The sequence below is a fragment of the Canis lupus genome, chromosome 15, assembly GCF_011100685.1.
Source record: "Canis lupus familiaris isolate Mischka breed German Shepherd chromosome 15, alternate assembly UU_Cfam_GSD_1.0, whole genome shotgun sequence".
In the NCBI taxonomy this organism is placed as follows: domain Eukaryota; kingdom Metazoa; phylum Chordata; class Mammalia; order Carnivora; family Canidae; genus Canis; species Canis lupus.
The window spans coordinates 12416747-12437689 of NC_049236.1; the positions used below are offsets into that span (position 1 = coordinate 12416747).

Sequence of the window (20943 nt, forward strand, 5' to 3'; positions counted from 1 at the left end):
GTGCTCAGATGAGATTGAGCTGGAGCCACCAAGCTGTCTTTTTCTCTATCCATTAGAGGAGATGAAAAGGAAATCATAAGGAGGGGAATTAAAATCATAGCTCTCATTCTAGCTGCCATTATTGCAACAAGGATGGGCATGATGCCCTTCACAAGATGGAGCTATTTATTTGTCATTTGAGTAATGTTCTCTGGAGCCATTGTATCTCTGCCATTGGGCAGAGGAGGAAGAGATCAGTAAAGAAAGAGCAGACAGGAGTAGCTTGGGATCGCTTTCATAGGTGATACAACCTCACCATGGCTGGGAGGACCTCAAAAAAAAAAAAAATCACTGGAGACCATCCTGGCATCAATAAAATCTTGGTTCAAATCCCTGATCTGTATCCTAGTAGTTGTCAAGTGACATTTTAAAGGTCAAGTCTCTCTTGGATTTTATTTGTTCATTTATAAAATGAGGATTAATAATAACTACCTTATTTGGTTATTGTGAAAGTGTCTAGCATGTAACAGGTACTTAAATATTTTTCAAAAAACATATTCAAGTAATTACCTAAGCTTTGTTTGCACATCTTCAGGGTATTTGTTCATACACTTGTTCATTTACTCATGTATTCAATAGATATAATGAACCTTCTCTGCACCTGGTAGTAGATAAGTTGGAATAGAGGTGGGCAAGATGACACAAATATATTTCTTGCCCCCACTGGGCTCAGAGTTTAGAAGAAGAAACAAAGATAGTCAATAGTATTTCTAATTCAAGAGAATGAAAGTATATATTATGTAGTTACATATAAATTTGACTTCCGTAAAATTGGATTTTCTAGAATGATCCTAATGTCGAATACTGGGTCTCGTTTTAACCGTAACAAGCTCCATTCATGTCAGAACACAGGTCCTGACTTTGAGCTCAAGCAGAAATTTCATCTCAAAAATAAATAACAGGATAGAAGAGCACCAAGGAGACAGAGACGCAGAGCAGAGACCTAGGGTTTCACACTCAGTGACTCTAAACTGGCAATCATAATATGAGAGCCTGGCATCTGGAGGTCACCTTGTTCATTCCTCTGTCTTTAGGCAGATGATTTGGGTCCTGAAAACATTGAAGAAAAAGAGCTACGTGAGCCTTGCCCTCCTGGTGCTTATAGCCTAGTTAGGGACACAAGCATAATACACTTGTGGCCTGTTAGAAATATGTGTTCCAACCATTCTCATTTTGCTGACCCTGAACATGCCACAGACTCTGCCTGGAATGCCCTCTGAGGCCTTGACTTTTGGTAAATTCCCATCCCTTCTTCAAAGTTCAGAGCAACTTGAGAACCCCTAGAGGCAGAGATTAGGTCCCACACAAATCTCAAATGTTGAAAAATGCATGCATTAATGTTAAAGTATTAGCATCCCTTGACTATTTGGTGTTTCTTTTTACGACTACCAATCCTTTCCCTAGAATATTTTGTTTTCTTGGTATTTTAACTTTATTGGAAATATGTACTTCCTCCAAGTCCCTGCTTTTGGGGATAAAGCCCAATTATTGATCCTTTAAAATCATATAATGATATTCATTGCAGCATTATTTACAATAACCAGGATATGGAAGCAGCCCATGTGCCCATTAAAAGATGGATAAAGAAGATGTGGTGTATATATACACAACGGAATATTATTCAGCCATAAAAAAGGGTGAAATCTTTGCATCCATGTGGATGGATGTGGCAAATGGAAACATGGATGGAGTAAGAGAGTATAATGCCAAGCAAAATAAGTGGGAGAAAACAAATACCATATGACTTCACTTATATGTGGAATTTAGGAAACAAAACAAACAAGCAAAGGGAAAAAAGAGAGACAAACCAAGAAACAGACTCTTAACTATAGAGAACAAGAGGGCAAGTGGGTAGGCGATGGTCAAATAGGTAAAGGGGGTTAAAGAATGCACTTTTTGTGATGAGCACCGGGTAATGTATGGGATTATTGAATCATTATGTTGTACACCTGACATTAATAAAACACTGAATGTTAACTGACTGGAATTAAAATACTTAAAAAATAAAAAAAACAACAAGGGCAGCCTGGGTGGCTCAGCAGTTTAGCGCCGCCTTCAGCCCAGGGCATGACCCTGGAGACCCGGGATCAAGTCCCACGTCAGGCTCCCTACATGGAGCCTGCTTCTCCCTCTGCCCCTCTCTCTCATTCTCTCTCTCTTTCTGTCTCTCTGTGTCTCTCATGAATAAATAAATAAAATTTTAAAAAACACAAAAACAACAACAACATATAATGTGAGAGCTGGAAGAGACCGCCCTGAGTGAAATACAACCCCCTTATTTTGCAAAGAAGAGCATGGAGTCCAGGGAGGGGAAGTGACTGTCTCAAGATGAGTTAGACATTAGAGGCAAGGCCTGTTCCCCTGCCCCTACCCAGGCAGGGCTCCTGCATCTTTACTAAGGTTTTTCTTTAGTAAATACCCACCTACTGATGGACTGTTACTATTAGAAGTGTTCTTTTAAAAATTAGCTCAAAAAATACCCAGCACAGATACTCACTCACTGAAGAGTCTCACCAATCCTTTAGTTTCTAAAGAGTTCCAGGATTCTTTGAGGGTTGAGTGGCCTTTGAGTGACCAGCCACACTATTTTTATCAGTAGGCTGGATCAAGGTGTTGACCTTTCAGAATCTTTCACCTATAACACCTTCTCTTAGATTTTGAATCTCACTTTTCTGAATGAAAGAGGCTTCCTGGAAGCAGCATGACAAAATGGGAAGACGGAGGGCCCCAGGGCCAATTCACTTGGATTCTAGTTTGGGCCCTGTAGAGCCGATTAGATGACCTTGAAGGAATGGCTTACCTTCTCTGGCTTTCACTGCTTCCACTTGAAAAATGGAATCCACTTGTGGGCCTGGATGGTTGTAAGAACTATGTCATGAGGTTGGAAAATTCTTGGGAAAGAATGAAATGTTCATTCCACAACGAATTCCTCAATGTCTACAATAGTCCAGACTCTTTGTCAAGCACAAGAATACAAACATGAATATCATCCTCACCCTTGAGGAATTCATGGTCCAGTGGGGAAGACAGACTCCATCACTACCATATCTTGTACTGTAGCTCCTCTGATGGGCTGGGTGGGAGGCAAGGCAGCAGGGAGCAATGGATGGCCATGGTTGCAGAGGAAAAGTACCTGTCTTTTACATTTGCAGAGAGTAAGTCAGCAAGCCTTCCGGGAGGAGGTGATATTTAGATTTAGGCAATTTCAACAATACCAGAATCCTCACCACTGCTGCTGTCATCACTGGCTGCCATTTACTCAATATTCATTCTGTTCTGAGGATTCTGCTGAGCCATTATTAGTTCCTGTTCACAATCTGGAAAGTCAAGATTGTTATTCTCATTTTACACATGATAAGACAGAAACCCAAAGGGGTTTTTAGATGCTAGTGAAAGCTGGAAGAGTTCTGTGGGCATAGCACTCAGACCAATGGTTTCACTTACTTGGTGAAAAAAAGCCACTGGAAGTGGACAGTATCAGGGCCTGCTGGAGTTTAGTATAAATTAGCCTATAAAGCTATAGGGTTAGGGATGTTTTCTGTTACTGAAACAAGGACTAATTCCAGCCACTTAAGCAAAAAGGGAATTTATAGGAAGGGCCACATGTGGAAAACAAACAATTAACAGAGTAGCTCTGGAGAACAGAAAATTGGCTGTTGGCAGGAATAATCTACCTCTGCTCCATGGAAGCACCGCCATACACCTGACTCCCAGCCTTGCCTCACCTAGTCCAAGTTTAAGTCCTGGAGAGAAGTGGCTATTGCCTGAGTATGGTTTCTTATTGCTTCCCTGGCTGGCGAACCACACAGAGGGGGCATCTGGCCCATATGTATCCTGTGGGAGGAGAAGAGCCACTACCATAGTTTCATCATCTATGATGCAGGAGCAAATTCCCCAACCCTGTCCCATCTAATCACAGGGTTAGATGCTGGGCATTCCCCAAATAAAATGGGTAAATGCCTACACCCTTAGGAGAGAGAAGACAATGGTTATGCACAGATCTGCCTGACTCCCAGACAGGAAAATAGAGGATATCCCTGCCCCCTGCTGTCTGCTGCCCACCCAGCCCCTTGTGGACTGCAGATTTATTATTCTATATCACTCCTATAGGATGTAACATAAAACAGTAATAAAAAGCTCCATAGAACAACCACATAATATTTTTAAGTTGCTATTAGGTGCTAGATCCTATACTGAATTAAGTTCATTACACCTGTTTAGCTCATTTAATCCTTACAACATTGTCCTGAATTATAAATGGACATAAGCCTGTGAGCATATCTTCTTTCTCCTGTTAGACTATGTTTCTTGGAGGCCAGGAATGCAATCTGCGTGTGTACCAATCCTGACATCACCTCTTTTCTCAAGCAATTTGTTTGTAACTTCACTATGCTTCAGTTTTCACATCTGCAAAATGGGAACAGTAATAGCACTGCCCTCACAACGTTAACTTAGATCAAGTACTTTGTGCTTGGTAAAGTACTTAGTTCTCAAGACAGAGTACTGTCAGCAAATGTTCTGTTGATTGTGTTCCCTTGATTGTGATGGTGATGCTGTGACCCATGTGTAGGGCTATCTCTGTTCTCAATCTGTAAGCAATGAGAAGCAAACATCAGCACTGGTTGATCTAATCACAGCAAAGGCAAAGACAAAATAATAAAACTTTCTGCCAGCCATTCAAATCCCTTCACATTTCACCTCCACCTCCTTTCACAGCTTCACCATTACCACCTCCTCACTACATACTCTATGACTCAGTCAAATCAAATTGTCCACCATTCCCCCAATATCCTGGGTGGATTCATGTTCCTTTCTTTGCTTATACTTTTCCTTCTGCCCCCAACACCTGGAAAAATTCTATTCATTCAACAAGACCCAACTCATTGAGGCTTCTCCTCAATGAAACCTTTTCCTGTGTGCCCCCATGAAACATCAGTTATTCTCCTACAAGATTCCCACAATGCTTATTTTAAGCACAAGGGGAAATTATTATTATTTACCCCCCCCCATACCCACCCTAACCATCTTGAAGGAGAGGTGGATTCCCAGTAGAGTCCTTTATTTTTCTGAGTAGGGATGGGAATATGAATTTAATAAGTTGAGAAGGGGTTAAATTGTATTGCTTAAGGAAAGAAAGGAGCTTGGAAGATGAAATGGGGGTGTAAAAAAGTGAGGCAGAGGGATAGAGAAGAAAAGGGAGGACAATTTGGGCACAGAAAGCAGAGAGAAAGGGTATGGCCCCCATCAGTTTTGAATCTGCTTAAAAATCTGCAAGGAACAGACTTATATGGGTGACTGAAAGTCATAGATGAATCTTGATCAGGAAAGCAAGATAGGAAAACCTGAGTGGGACACATTCTAGGGATTAGAAAAGGATGGATTAGAGAGAAGGAAAGTGATCATTTGAGTTGTGAGCAAGCACAGGGTTTCGGGAAATTATACCTCAGCCTGGCCTGGCCTAGAGAGTACGTGTAGGGTGTGTAGGTACTGCCACCCAGCAGGTGGCGGCATGGGGACCTGGAAGTGACATCTCTTCCCAGGTATAAGCAGGGCTTTGAGTAGATCTGAAGTAAGAAAAGGAAGGACAGGAGGAGAACCAGGAGTCATGATTGCAGTTGCCCTAATGAAGTTCTTTAATGTGTTCAAGGGAGAGTACAGAGAAGGTGGTCAGGGTAGCCTCCACTGAGCAGTTGACATTTGAAATTAGATATGACATAAGTAAAAACGAGTCATTAAGGTATCTGGAAGAAGAGGATTCCAGGCAGAGGGACAGCCTGTACAAAAGCCCCGAGGAAGGATGCACCTGCTGTGTTGGGACAACAATGAGGAGTCCAGCATCTGGCACAGAGGAAGCAGGAGGGATGGTGGTAGGAGCTGAGGTCAGAGAAGTTAGCAGGGAAGGACCACATGGGGACTGGTAGCTTGTAAGGGGTTTTACTCTGCACCTAACAGGGACCATTTGATTTTAAAAGGGACATAATCTGACTTATGTTTTAGAGGATCACCTTGGATATTGAGTGGAAAATGGGGTGGGGGGGTTAGAAGTGGGCTGGGAGGTTGCCAAGGTGGAAATAAGACCAGGTAAGAGATCGTTACAATACTTGGGATCTTGGTGCAACTTCAAGGTGGTATCAGTGGAGGGTAATAAAGGGGTGTCGGGTTCTGAATGCATTTTGAAGGTAGAGACAATGGATTAGCTGCGGTGTGAGACCGTGAGGAAAAATAGGGGCACCCGTGACTTCAGCCTGAATGCTTCTTTCTCCTGCCCTATATGAGAGATGTACATGTGTCTGTGGTCTCAGAGCACAGGTGCTGAAATCAGACTCCTCCACAGAAATATTTGAACTCAGCTTCTTCTTACATAAAGTGGGAATTATAATGATGGTGACTTCATAGGGTTGTTGAAAGCATTAAATGAATTAATGCACGTAAAATGTTTAGAGCTGTCTCTGGCAAAAAATAAAGGCTCGGTAGATGCGACAGGGACTGCTCCTACTCCTAGCTGTATTTTGGTAAGTGTCAAGTTTGGCTTGTCCTGTTCATACTGACTCTGACTCTGGGTACAACCTAGGTGCTCTCTGATGGGGTTTGACCTGAACCGCCACTGGCTGGATCCCTCTCCATGGGCTCACCCTACCCTGCATGGAGTGAAACAGCTCATCATCCAGATGTACAATGACCCAGTGAGTAACCAAACCCCTTCAGCACCTGCTGATTTTATGGCTTAATCTGGGAAAGGGCAGTGTTGTCCTGGGAAATTCTACTAGGAGCTACAAATTAAGAGTGCAGGGTCAAAACCAGGATGGGTATTAGGCCTGCTGCTCTTGTCTCTAAATCGGATAGACCCGAGTCTTCCTCTACACATCAAAAATATCAGGTTCATCTGGGTTCAGGAGGCCTCATGGGATAAAGGAAATATAGCAAAGCAGATTCATATTCGTCAAGGTTCTTCAGCTATAAGCAGAAGAAATATGACTTGAATGAGTTTACGAAAAATAGAGAATTTGTTACAAGAGTACCCAAGTATCTCATATCACTAAAGACTAGACTGGCCTCCTCCACCTGTAGGAGACATGTGTCAGGTGTCACATCTATTGGCTTCCACCACTGGAGAGTGATTCAATCTTGTTTTCTAGTTCCAGTCCTCGAAGACTGTGACTGGCCTAACTTGGGGGACATGCTACCTCTGGGCAGGTCAACTCTGGCCCCCGAGGCAAGGATATGTAAGGACAGGACAGCCACAATGGAACCACATGGTTGGACTTGGGGGCTATGGTGGTAGTGGTGAACCTGTTCCCAGAGAATAGGGCCTGCCTGCTAGTCCAGAATGAAGGGGAATAATGGTGTCCATATGGAGTTTGCTTATAGGGGCAAGACTCTGTTAGAAATAGGAGAAGATGTTGGGGTTTCGTCGGTTAGATAAAGGAAGTAGACCACAATCATTCTATCCCTGAAGAGCTCTCAGAGAGGATAGGACAGACATCTCCTGGGTGGAGGCCAAAGGAGGAGGCCAGGCCTATAGAGAAAGGAAACTTTTTACCAACTAGAGCTGCCTGAGATGGAGTGGATGTAGGAGCTCTGAACTTTGCGTTACTAAACTTTGTTTACCTTGAAGCTAAATGACACTGACAAAATGGTGCATAGAGGAGACTCAGTTGTTTGGAAGACACTGGAGTGAGATGACATCGGAGTCTGAATCTCTTCTAACTTTGATAACTGTGATTTTAGGGCGCTTTGACTGCCATTGCCTCTACATTTTTCCCAATCTGGCTGATTATAAAAATTCAATAAACTGTTGGTTGAACTGAATTGGATTGAACATGGCAAATCGTGTTATGCCAACTGTAATATGGTTTATAGATAGAAAACAGTTATTCATAGAGAGGACAATGAGGCATGATTAAAAAACAAAAGACATAGGAAAGGAGAAGTGATAGAGTGGGGGCCGCTGAACAAACAGGGTGTTTTAGATGAATCCCCGAGGAGAGAACTGGCGGGTGAGGCACGGAGGAGGAACCAGAGAGAAGGGTTAAGTTTGCTAAGGAGAAGAGGCTTGGGCCTTTCATTGCTGTCATCACTGAGAAGTCATTGATTTGCTCGCAAACAACTGGGCACTGATCCACGCTGCAGAGCATAGATCAGGTGACACTGAGTGACAGGGATAGTCAGATGCTTTTTGTGCCATGAATAGGTTGCTTATCAGCTAGTTGGATCCTAATAAGCACACTTGGATGCTCAGCCCATTGCCTCCGCTGTGCTATTCCTGAAAGTCCACTCCTTTAGGACCCAAGCAAGGACACGGAGCACTAACATGAGAGTCAGGGATCCCAGCTCCCTCCACCTCTTCTCTCTTGCCCACTCCCGCTCTCCATGCCCAGGCTTCTACTCCAGTCTTGCCTTTCTTCTTTCCACAAATATTTATCAAGTAGTTCCTATACAGTAGGCACTGAGACTTTTTCTAGTAGTGAACAAAACCCTAACCCTTGCAATCTGTGAGGGAATAGACATTAAATAAGTAAATGCTGATAAATATAGATTCACAAATTGTGTGTGGCGTTATGGGGGTGAGGGGAAAGCACACAAACTGTGACTTGTGGGCAGGATGGTTGTAAGTTTGGCTTGCCTGGGGCAGTTCCTATTCATACCTGTTGTCCTAGAGTATTAACAGTGGCCCCTTTCACTCTTTGAAGTGTCCCAGTTTAGATGATAAATTACACCCTCTTTCTACTTTAAAGCTGTGGGAAAGCACCTAGGACAGTACTTGGTGTGCAGCAGATCCTCAACAGACGTTATTTGGATTGGACTTCAAGAGTCATTGTGTCCAGTTGCAGACACTGCAGTACCCAAGGGCATCTGCCCTAATATCCTGGAATGCTTTCTCCTCCTGACCTCTGCTGTTGTGCACGTCATCATAATCACTCAACCCAGAGCTACGTGAACTGTCAGGACAGCCTCTGGCCTCGTTTCTAAATGCTCACGGCCTCACTCCTCCATCTCGGTGGCCTTCTGCTTGACGGAGCCAGCAAGCAGAGAATCAGCAGACCCTCCCTGGCGGGTGGGCACTATGTCTGTGAACACCGCTGTTCCTCACAAAACTCCTTCAGGTTCTGTGCTGGATGCTGGAATCATCAAGGCTGCCATCCACCCCTGAGGAGTTCTCAGCCTGGTGGAGACAGGCACTTGCAGGCAGTTATCCCAGGAGTATTTGTGGAGGAAGGCCCGGGGGCTGTGGGAGCCCAGAGAAGGAACCCAGCCCAGGAAGCCCTACCTGAGGTGATGCTGAAAGATTCCCGGGGCAGGGAGGGCTTTCCAGGCAGAGGCGACATCTGTGCACCTGCCTTGAGAGAGAGGCACCCTCACGAGACCGCCAGCTACTTCAGTGTGGCTGGCACTAGGGGCGCGCAGAGGAGCAGACGGGGTTATGATATAGGGTGCAATTTGGACTTTATTCTTGTGGGAACGGGGAGGTCACAGAATCAGCTTTACATTTCAGAAAGAGCCCCCTGGTGCCTGTGAGGGAGTGGATTTGGAGGGGGCCAGGCTAGAGGCTGGAGACCAGTGGAGCCTGCTGCTGCTGTAGGGTTGGAGAGGCTTATGGAGCCAGCTGTGGGCAGCTTAGCGACTGGCTGATGGGACAGGAAGGAGTTTTGAATGACGTCCGTGGTTTGGCCCGGACAGTGGTGTAGATGTGATGCCCTTCCTGAGGTGGGAACTCAGGAGAGGCAGTGAGCCTGGAGACAAGCTTCAGACATGCTCACTTTGGAGTTGAGCACAAGTGATATGCTCAGCCTGCCTGTGGGTCTCAGGCACGCGCCCTCCTGCGTCCTCACCGGGCAAGGAGCCTGCTGGCCTGTGCTAATGATGGCATTTACTTCAAAGGCTGCTTTCCTACACTAGTGTTTTGCTCACTAAACCCTTCCCCCGTCTCCAGGCCTTGGGAACTAAATGATGATCTTAACCACGGAGGGTTTTACCCAGAGGACTACACTGGATCTTAGATATAAAGTGTTTCATGCCCACTCCTGGGACAGCCCCCTGTGGACATCATGGCTTTTGTTTACCGGTTGTGATGGACTGTCCCCTAGGCAGGGCCTGGCTGATGCATCTCAGAGTCCCCAGTGCCCAGCAGGGACCTGGCTCTGAACAGGTGCTCAGAGTAAAGGCGAAGCAAATGATGAAGTAAACCAGAGCCTCTGTAAGTTAGTTTTAATAAGATTTCCCCAATGAAAGGAAGCAACCGGACCACATACATTTCCCCAATCTCATCTCTCCCTCAGAGTGTCCTAGACACTGGCGCCACCATTGCTGTGCCCTTTTTACTTCAGGCTCTGATCTGTGGATGTAAACCCACTCCTAGCATTCCCTGCAACCTGCTGAGATTGTCCTCAACTCACAGGGACAGAAGCTCAGATGGCATCACCCACTCTGGTTCCCCTGACGCAGGCTTCTGGTCATCTTCTGGTCATCTCCTGACCTCAGGGCCTGCCCCATCCTACCCACCATTAAATTAGATACCCTTCTCTGGCCACCAGGAGCTCCCTCAGATCCCTGGGTCCCTGTCCTCCCACCATCCGACCACGTTTTATTCAGCTCTTAGTTCACTACCTTCAGTGTGAAGACCAGGGGAGCCAGTTCCAACTCTACTTCATATCCAGGCTTCTCCTTCCCTGATATTAGGTCTGACCATTCTACATCTTCCCCAGGTAATTAGCCCCAGAGAGGATAGCACCTTCTAGGTGAGAGCTCACCCCCTACCTGGCACGTATACTGTAGAGTATGTCAGCGACTTCACATCACACCATCAGTAGTGCCACCTGAGTCACTCACATGCGAGAGCATGCACAGGCCCTCCTCTCACCTGTGTCCAGTTACAATCTTAAAAAGTCTTAGGCCCTCCTTTAAATTGATTTTTAATTGAATTGAGTAACATGACTATAAAAAAAAAATCAAGGCCATGGAACAAAATGCCACTTGTTGGGACTATCCCAGCACACACCATCTCTCCAACTTGAGAATTAGCGTAGTCAATAGAAAGCCATCAAAAACATTTGATCAAGGGAGACAGAGATCCATGAATAGTATTCCCGACCACTCAGTCCCCCAATTGAGAAACTCTAGTGTCATTCTAAAATTTAAATCCAACTGGGTCTCTATCCCCTGATTAAGACTTTTCAATGACTCCCCATTACTTGTGGAGTAAAGGCCAACGTTCCTGGCGTGCCATTCAAGGACTGCCCTGTGCCTATCCAGCATGTAGCAGAGAACATGGCACCATAGAGAATATTATGTTGAATGACATACGCTTTTAGAAACTTCTGAAAGCTGCAGTGTGGAGAGTGGATCAAAGGAGATGAGACGAAGTGAAAGAAGAGAAGCCCATCAGGTGCTTCTTGTGGAAGTCCAGGTGAAGGACAATGAGACCGGAGCTGAGAGCTGCAAGGGCAGTTGCTAAGGAGGATCCCCAGGGATCCCCCAGGTGGGAGGTGAATGGGCCCCTCCCGTCCTTTCCTTTGCCCTGAGCCTCTCAGAGCCCAAGGGTTGCTTTTGTGAGAGGCTCCTATGCTCTAGGGCAGGGGGTGGGGGGATACCCCCCTTTTCCTGGAGGAGAAAGGCCTGTGTTGCTATAACAACTTGGCTGTAGCTCTTAGACAGATCTGTTTCCTTAAATCATTTAAGGAAAATTAGCTGCCATAACAACACGGAGCAGTTTTTAAAATAGAGCAACACAGCCTAGGTTTTTTGTTTTTTTTTTTTTTCCTCGCTTGCCTCCTATAGTCCTCAAGAGAAGCTGCTCTCTTTCTGTCAAATAAATAAATAAGGTATAACACATCTGCAGGACAAACAGAGCAGTCGGTGACATGGTCACCTAGCACACGCAGAACCAGCACTCATTCACTGCACAGAAGACACACTCACACACAACACGTGACATATGCATTCACAGACATAAGACAGAAAACATATACACAAAAGCATAGACATGGTACATAGCAGGTAGGCAGGCAGCGGTCCAGTTACACCAAGAGCCTACACACACACCCACAGCCAGGCCCAGTGTCCCCACTCAGTTAAAGTGGCAGGAAGGGGCTGTGAGGTCTGCTCTTAGCATGGGCAGGGGTTTCACTGGGTCGCCAGATCAGAAGGCCCTTAGATGGCAGCTCCTCACCAGAAACAAAGGGACACCTGCGTGTTCGTACCTGACCGCCTGGGTAAAAGGGGTAAAGCCACCTTGGCAAGGATGGGGATAGAAGGTTGGGGGCACCCGTCCCCACCCACAGACACACTTAGGGGCAAACCAGGAGAGCAGGAGGCCACCACTCTGGCATCCCCTATGGCAGGATGCTTAGCACCCCCTAGGAAGAGGCAGGACCACCCTGGGGGGAAAACCACATCCCTAGGGCTTTAGCAGACTCTCTTCCTGAGGCCTAGGGAGCCCAGGAATCTGGACTGTAGGTTCCCAAACTTTCATTCCATCCCCAAGTGTCTGGCTGTATGCCCCCAAAAGTCCCCTGCAGAGAGCAGCTAAAGCTGTGCCAGCTTCAAGAGAGACCGAGAACTAGCACCCCCCACCAGAGCAGACGAACCACTAATCAGCTTGGCACTCCGAGGCAAGTGTCTTCCCCTCTCTGGGCCTTTCATTCCCGCCTCACCGCACCCCAGTCTGTACATTGTAGGGGTTGAAGGATGACTCCATGAGCCCCATTTGGCTCCAACCATCTGCGTCTCTGCATCATTTTGCAGTTGTGAAGACTCCCCTGATGGGCAGGATTTCCACGACAAGGGACAGAAGTCTGCCAGTGAAGGACAGCCTGGAGTGAATGCCTAGGAGGGTGCTTAGCACATGCAGATGTCCCATTAATGTTCCTGTCCTAGGCCTCAGTGTGCCCATGTGCTAGAAGGGGAGAATAAGCCCTGACCTGCTTACCCAGAGGTTGGAGAAAGGCCTGATGTGTGTGACCTTAAGTGTTTTATAAGGTGAAGAGGGATGTTTGCCCTGGGTCGGGTGGAGAGGAATGCCCTGTTGAAATGTGCAGACTGCAGCCAGCCGCCAGAGGTTTCACGAGGAATAGGCTAAATGCACTCACACCACAGCCGCAGGTCACACATTTAGGTCCACTCGAATATTTTTCCACTCCTACCAACACGGCCCAGTAAGTCAGTAAATAGCCACCAGGGGAAGGTTCAATATGGAAGCAAAGACTAAAGGTAAACGTAATACTGCACAGCGGGCTCGGAGAACATAGGGTGTTTCGGGTTCATGAAATGTTTACAGTTTTTCCTACAATAGTTTGAGATGGTTTTGAAACTTTTAGAAATTTTAAGACAAGTCGTTACTTTTTTAAAGACCGACTTCTCCCACCTGTGATAAAAGCCGTGGTCTTTCTAACTCTCTGGATTATTATAACTTTGGTAAGCAAGCTGAGCGGAGAGATGGATCTCCCACTTCAGAGCAAGGCTCCTGTCAAGTTCATTTTTCCTTCAATTTTTCTAACATCTTTTCATCCTGAAAGACTCTGGATACCTCTCATTGACTAACTAGATACATATTGTTTCAACTGCATGAAGGTCAGCAAAGCTTCCAGAAGCTTCCCTTTGAGTCAGGCCAACTAAACTCTGTGTCTTATTTTTCCCTATTTGGCGATTTGGGCAACTGGGATGTCGGTCCCATGGGATTTCTCTCAGGATGAGATCATATGGCTATAAATAGCCTTTAATATGTGAGAAATGGAGCCACTAATATTTTATGCATTTGGCCATTACAAGCACCTACCTCACTGACCCAGCTCTCCCCAGCTCCTGTACCCTCCCACAGACTGGGATCCCACGGAGGTCTTAGACTTCACCTTTGTCATCTCTGATCCCTGACACCCAGTGCAGGGCACAGACCTTCCGTGGATGCATTTTGGGTGAGAGAGAGAGGAAAGACAGGCAAGAAAGAAGAAATGCACTCACCAAGACCTAGAATTAACGTGTGAACAGAGTTCTGAAAGAGGGACGAGAATTTGCTGAGTCAAGAGACACACGAAGTCATTCTCCAAATTCTACTTAATCTCCAGAACGCACCTCCAGGCCCACCTTCTCTAAGATTTCCTTGAACCCTTTGGCCCACAGAGCATTTTGTTGCTTTGTTCTTCTATTAGCAGACCCAGCTTCTTCCATCTAGTGGGTTTATTCCATAAACATGCATGGAGTGTAGTTGGGGGCCGTGGTGCCATAGCAGCATCTCCCCTGATGTCCTCTGGTTTCCATTTCTTCAGTTAAATTGCAAACCCCCTCAGAGCCAAGGATCTACCTCCCTGCTTCCCTGGGCAGGTCTGGCCACTCACTGGCAGCTCAAAGAGGACCTCTTAAGCATTGATTAAAAAGCCGTCTCTCCAGGTGGGGGGTTGTTTCCCTGCCTCCTTTAGACTGAGCTTCTCAAGGACAGAAGCTCTTTTTCAGCTTCTACCTCCATCCCCTGGTAGGGACCCACACTTAGTAGGCTGTTGATGAGTGTTTGGGGAAATCTTGTTGGCCCCCTCATCTGACACGTTGTTTGCCAGCAGGATGGCACTGAAGCAGCCCAGAGAAATCCATGGCACCCTAGGCTTTCAAACCCCCATCCCCCGCACTTCTCTCTCATTGTTCTGCATTTCCACTGACTCATCTTCTTTCCTTCATCTTTTGCCCTTGCTGATCCCTTGTCACCAAGAGCTCCCACATAAGGAATTTTTTCTCAAGCTCACAAATTCAGAAATTCTAGAATGTTAGAATCGAGCCATGTAGGATCTCCATCGCAAATCCACAAATTCTAAAATTCTCTTTACTCTCTCTCTGCTACTGGTGTCTGTTCAACTTACCCTCGTTCCTAAGTTAGACCAAGCTCGCTTCCCCATTTTCCCTATGCCACGGTCATCCAATTATCTGGCCACAATGAGCTAAAAAGGAGTCTCTGTGGATAGTCCTGGGATAACATCTTTTCCCTTACCCAACCAGTCCAGTATAGCCCCAGCTCATCTCGTCCAGGGGCTTTTCCCATTAACCCATCCTATCCGTTTCTCACCGCTGCCCCCCCCCACCCCAGTAAACTCCTCCCCTTCCGGGCCTCTGGTTTGAACCAGTTGGGATCAGCATAAGCCTGTTACCCCGTTAGGCTCTCAGCCTATCCAGCCTATAGCAGAGTACAAGTCACATTTAAGGTGTTGTGTTCAATGTGTGGGGAACTTCTCCGAGAGTTATTTTTGGCTGTTGCTGTTGGGAGGCTCTGGAGCCCAGGAGGAATTCATGCTGCTACATCAAATAGCATATTGCATTTCAGAAATTGGCCTTAGCCATGGGAAATCAAGTAAGCCAGATGCCTAATTAGTCCATTATTTACCGTGGTGGAGAGAGCTGAATTCTGATGAAAAGGACCAAACTAATCACTGCTTCCACTGTTTAACCTTTCATCAAGAAATTGCCCCATCTTCCAGAAGTTCTAATGCCCACCCCCCAAGCCCCATACCCGTCCCCAGTGTCTGGTGTGGGAAGTCTTATCGGCCTGGACACAGCCTGGCCGCCTGGCCAATGAGCCTTGGTGCTCTCCCGCTCAGCAAGTCCCTCTAGGTTCGCATTGCTCGCTTTCACTTCAAGGCTAGTAAAGCATAAAGATAAAAGAGTAACTTCCCCGTCATCTTTGAAAGAAAAAGATTTTTCATTTATCCATTCAATAAACATTTTCACAGCCCAGGCGCTATATATTAGAATAGAAAGGCAAATAGGAAATAGTCACTTCCCTCAAGGAACTGATGATGCAGAGTAGAGCAGGGGTTTTCAAACTGTTTTTGGAAAAATGGCAAGAGGTCTGAGGACCCCCTCCCTCCCATGTGGCTCCTCTTCATTTTAACAGGAGCAGTATAATTTTGTGATTAAGAGCTCAGGTTCAGGCCCGGGTTTGAATCTCATTTCAATACCTGCTAGCTTTGTTATCTTGGGCAGGACCCTTCCCTTCCCTTCCCCAGCATCTGCATCCTCATTTGTAAGAGGTCGTTGTGAGGATTAACCAAACCGATTTCTGGGACTTGCTGAAGGCACTTTGCAGAGCACATATATTCTCAACAGAGGTTAACCTTTATCAGTATGAAAGATGTGTCTGAATAAAGGATTCCATGGCCAGAGGAAGCTTGCAAACCCCTGGTCTAGAGCTCCTGACTCAGTAAACCAATGATGGCAGGACAGGTGGTAAGCATCATGACAGGCAAGGAGTCTGGATGCTTTGTGGGAGAAGCAGGTCATGTCTACTGGACTTGGGGTCAGGCAAGGCTTGCTGGGGAAGGTGACTCGGAGGTGAGTTTTAAAGGAAGACTAGGAGTTGTTTAGACAGACTGGGGAGCGTTACAGGCAGAGGGAGCAGCATGTGTGAGCGCACGTGTGTCAGACAGGCGACTACACTCAGAATTCTAAGGAGTTCGGGGTGCTGGACTGAGGGGAGCATGTGGAGAAGGGGGGAAGTAAGGCAAGGTGGTAGGCCGAGACCGCTCATAGAGCCTGGTGTGCTACCCCAGGAAGCTTGGACTTCATCCTGAAATCCAGGAGGTTCTCTATCAGGGACTGGAAATGACTTGGAATTCAAAAGGGAGAGAAAAACGTGTTACTATGACTTTCTGGGGCTTAAAATATATTGTTTTGTTTGTAGCTTTTAGCCAGCAATTGTAGTACTACAAACCTAGACTAAAATAATTTGAAGTCTGAATAAGGATTTATGCCAAAAAAGTCCATATTACTTATAAATGGTGAAAAACTGAGAAAAAAATCTAAATGCCTTCACAGTGGGAAACAGTGGGAAACTGATTAAATGAATCACGATACATTCATATAATGGATGTTTATGAGGAGTTTACAATATTGTAAAAATGCTTATGCTATAATTTTAAGTGAAAAGAAGCAGAAGACAAAGTTGCTTATGTATTATATGTTAAGACATATAACAACTAGGTTTAAAACATACACAAAAGAATGGATATGAAGTAGATGTTAATAGTGGCATTTCTGGGCACAAGGGTTGTTTCCTTCATCTCTGCTTTTTTTTTTTTTTTTTTTTTTAATTTCCCAGCAATTTTCTACAAGTATATTTTAAGTTTAAAATTTGAAAAAAAAAATGTTATGGAAGGAGGAGGGGACCTGGCCACCCAGATGTAAGGAGGGACTTCATTTTGTAAAATAGAACCAAACTCCCAAGGCAGCTACTTGGTGCTGGCCAACCCCTAGGACTGGAGCCTGAGGAAGCCAGCCCAGCCCACATTATAGAAGGCAACTGGGGTGCGTTGATAGCCGTCTATGCATCGATCTTCTGACCAGCTGTCCTTCTGTCTGTCTTTGCATGCAACCACCCATCCACTGTACCTCTACTCCCCTCTTCTCAGAACCCCTATCTCAGACGTGCCAAAATCCAGACTCCTAACATCCTAGGCAGTCTGCCAATTCCTTGTCCTCTTGGTAAGCATGACAGGGACCCCACTTCCCCAGAGCAAACCTCAAATCATGCCCTTGTAAGGATTGAAAAATGACACTGCACTTGGTATAGGATTTTCTAAGTCTGGTAAACTATAAGCACTCAATAAATGTTAGCATGTATTCTTATCATAAGCTCATATCTGGTAGTGTACAGTAGCTGATATTTCAATGTGAATTTCTCGATTTCAAGGTTAATTTCAGAACACTATCACCATCTTCAAGCTGTATTATTTTAAAAATAGCCATAGCTCTGTTTATTGAAATAGCATTGCAAGTAGGTCTTGTAAAAGACAGGGAGCAGGCCTCGGCCCTCATCTTGGCTTCTCTGACCACCGCCCAACTCCCTTCTGTGAGTCTTTCTTCAGCTGCACTAATACCTTTCATTGAGGGACAGTAAGCTCAATTCCAGGGGTGGGATCCTTTCTCTCTGAGGGCTTCCCATATTTGTCTGTTCTAATCCATTCTGGGTGAATTCAGAAGGCAAGAGGATTTGTGTCATTCCTACAGTGTGAGTATGGGCACCGTGTGTGTGTGTGTGTGTGTGTGTGTGTTGGGGAGGGGGAACTCACTATAATCCCTAAGGTGTGACGACAGCAAGGATGATTCTAAAGTGAATAATATCAGGGAACGTAACCCTCAGGAACTGTCTCCTGGAGAATTCCAGACCCCGGGTGTGGCTCAGAGCAGGTTTCACCAGCTGAGACTCTGGACAGGGTCTCACTGGAAGGTGGAGTTTGGACACTGATTAGCAGATAAGCCCGTTCAACAGAAATGGCCCCTTTCTGGCTGTGCCCACAGGGCCTGTCAAAGCCAAAGCTCTTTACACTCCTGGCACAACCAGCACACACTCAGCAGTCAGAAAAGTTGACTCTCAGTTACAAATGGACAGTTTCTTTCCTGTTAGAGTTTAGCTCCAGCTGTGACCTTGAAAAATCCTCCAGCTGCTAAGGCACATTCTTTAAGAGACATCTTTGCTATGTGACTGGATCTTCTGGAGCAGGTGGGGCAGATGAAAACAGCCTCTCAGCACCCGGGTGTGGGAGTGGGAGTAGGAAAGGGGGAAGGTGCTGATACTTATTGAGCATCTATTAAGTGCTCAGCATTGCCTCATCTAATCCATAGGAAATGGGCATCATTATCCCTGTTTCTCGGGTGAGAAAAGTAAGGCTCAGCATGCACGACCCCCCACAACTCCCCACCTGAGCGCAGTCTCCCCTGGCGCACACATTTATCACTCCACATCACGCAGATTGGTTTATGTGCTTGTTTTCTCTACTCAGCTGTGAACTCCTTGAAGGATAAAACTATATCTCTGTCACCTCTGCATTCTCTCGCCCAGGGCACAATACCTAACACATCAGTAAAATGTCAGTCTCAAGAAGGAACAAATGAAAAGCGGTTAGAACCTGCAAGGTCATACTTCGGGCGGGCGCAGAGCTGGAAATGGAAGCCAGCTCTGCGTGACCCCAGGGCCCACTTCCACAGTGCAGTGTGGGGTGAGCAGCTAGCAGGACACTCAACGTTTCTCGGTAGGGGGGTGTCCTCTTTCATGTTTAAAAGACATGTAAACAGCAAACCTAGAAAAGAGGAGTTCTATTGATTTAGCTTTTTTTTTTTTAATATGATGACACCTCTTTTAGTAGCAAATGTTCAGAATTATCTCCACTGTATTTAGATTTAGTTGACATTGTAAATGGAATACCAGGTTTATGCCATTACTTTGGATACCCTGCCCCTCTCCCAACCACTATATGGAGCACTTGCTTTAAGAATTCCAGAATGGACTCCATGGTTTGAACATGCCAGGTAAATTAGGAGTTGGGATCTTGAATGGGGCTGGCTGATTCCAATGCGGTCACTTTTAACCTTGAATCAGTAACTTAATTCTGGCTTCTTGGAGAACTCTATATGGAACCAGAGAACCTCAAGCTGGAATATCTTAAGAGGTGCTCCAAATTAATCTTCCATAGAAAGAGAATAGAGAGAGAAGACATAAGCCCAGGGCAGGGAACCGGCATGCCCAAGGTTGCACACTGAGACAATACTGTAGAGCTGGGACTCAAACTCAGGCCCCTGTGACCTCTACCAGATTGGAGCACATGCACTGTAGGCCCTTGGGATGAGTCACTAGCACATGAGTCTTGTCATAATTATTTTTACTAATATGTCACAGAGATGTATAGCTTTCAGAACACCATCACATACAAGCATTCATAGGATGCTTGCTGTAATGCTGTGAGGTAGGGATTATGTGTTTTGTTTTGCAAATGGGGAAACTAAAGACTACAGTTATTAAGTAATTTTCCCAAAAGATAGAGTCAGGGCTTAATTTTCATTCTTCTGAGTCCAGATGTCCCCCTTCTGGCCCAGGGCCGAGTTCACAAATGGATGGATCAAAGGATGATGGGAGCAGAATGAACAGGGCAGAGGGTTAGGGCTCTTTTCTTTCTTTTTTCCCTTAAACAGATCACCCACACTCAGTGTCCTCTCATAGACCTCCAAGGCTTCCCCAAATACCTCCAGGTAGAGTAGAGCAAACTGTGGGTGAGGCAGAGGGAACTCCGCATCCAAGCCATGGTCAAGGCCAACTCAAGGCTAAAAGATCAGACGTGGCAGGCTCAGACCAGAGCAAGCCAAGTCCTGAGGAACAAGGGGCCAGGCAGCGGGTTGGATGGGTAGGGCAGAGAAAGGACAGAGAGACTCTCTGAACGTCCAGTGGGAGAGATGGCAGTTAAGACAAGAGGCATCACATGGGCAAAGTCAATAGGGGAAGAGAATAGTAGGAAGAAGGTGGGTCTGGCTGGTTAGAATGTCCTTTTGGGGAAGGAATGGATATTTTAAGAAGTGATCAGACTCTCAAGGGCCTCAGAACACCAGGCCGAGATATTTGAATTTTATCATTTGGGCCAAAGGGAGCCATTAGAGGTCTGTGAGCAGGGAAAGGTGAGAAAGACAAGCATTAGTTCTGATTATGCAATCAGCACCAGCGTTTAGACCTCAAAACGGTGACCCCTTTAATCTGACAGTCTGCTTTGGTATAATTTGTTAAAAATGACAAAATGTCTCATTTTGCTGCAGTTCATCTTGACCTTTCTTAATATTAGAAAGTTAATTTCAGAAGGGAAATAAATGTATTAGTGTTGTCACAGTCATAAAAAGATGAATTCTGTACTGTCAAGCTATTTCTCTGAATGAATCCATCATGCTGTAAAATGGTTGCCTTCCAACACCCAACATCTTCCCAGCTCCCTCCCTCTTTCCCTCCTTTCCTTCCTCCTTCTCTCTTTCTTCCCACCTCTCTTCCATCCCTCACTCCTTCCATGTGCCAGTACATCTACTATGATGTGCTCTGGGGAGACAGAGATAAAAGCCACAGTACCTGTTCTAAGGCAAGATGTGTTCTAGTGGGGAAGACAGAGAAGAGATCCAGCC

The 20943-nt window shown here is 45.8% G+C and overlaps 1 protein-coding gene across 15 annotated transcripts in view; it reads left to right on the forward strand.

Annotated features, from left to right (window-relative positions):
- The window catches only part of AGBL4 (ATP/GTP binding protein like 4), a 1422311-nt gene that overhangs the window by 1318529 nt on the left and 82839 nt on the right, over window positions 1-20943 (forward strand). For all 15 annotated transcript variants that reach the window (XM_038558098.1, XM_038558102.1, XM_038558088.1 and 12 more), the window contains one exon: window positions 6611-6722. In XM_038558098.1, coding sequence (XP_038414026.1) covers window positions 6611-6722 — 112 coding nt within the window. The remainder of the gene's footprint in view (window positions 1-6610; window positions 6723-20943) is intronic.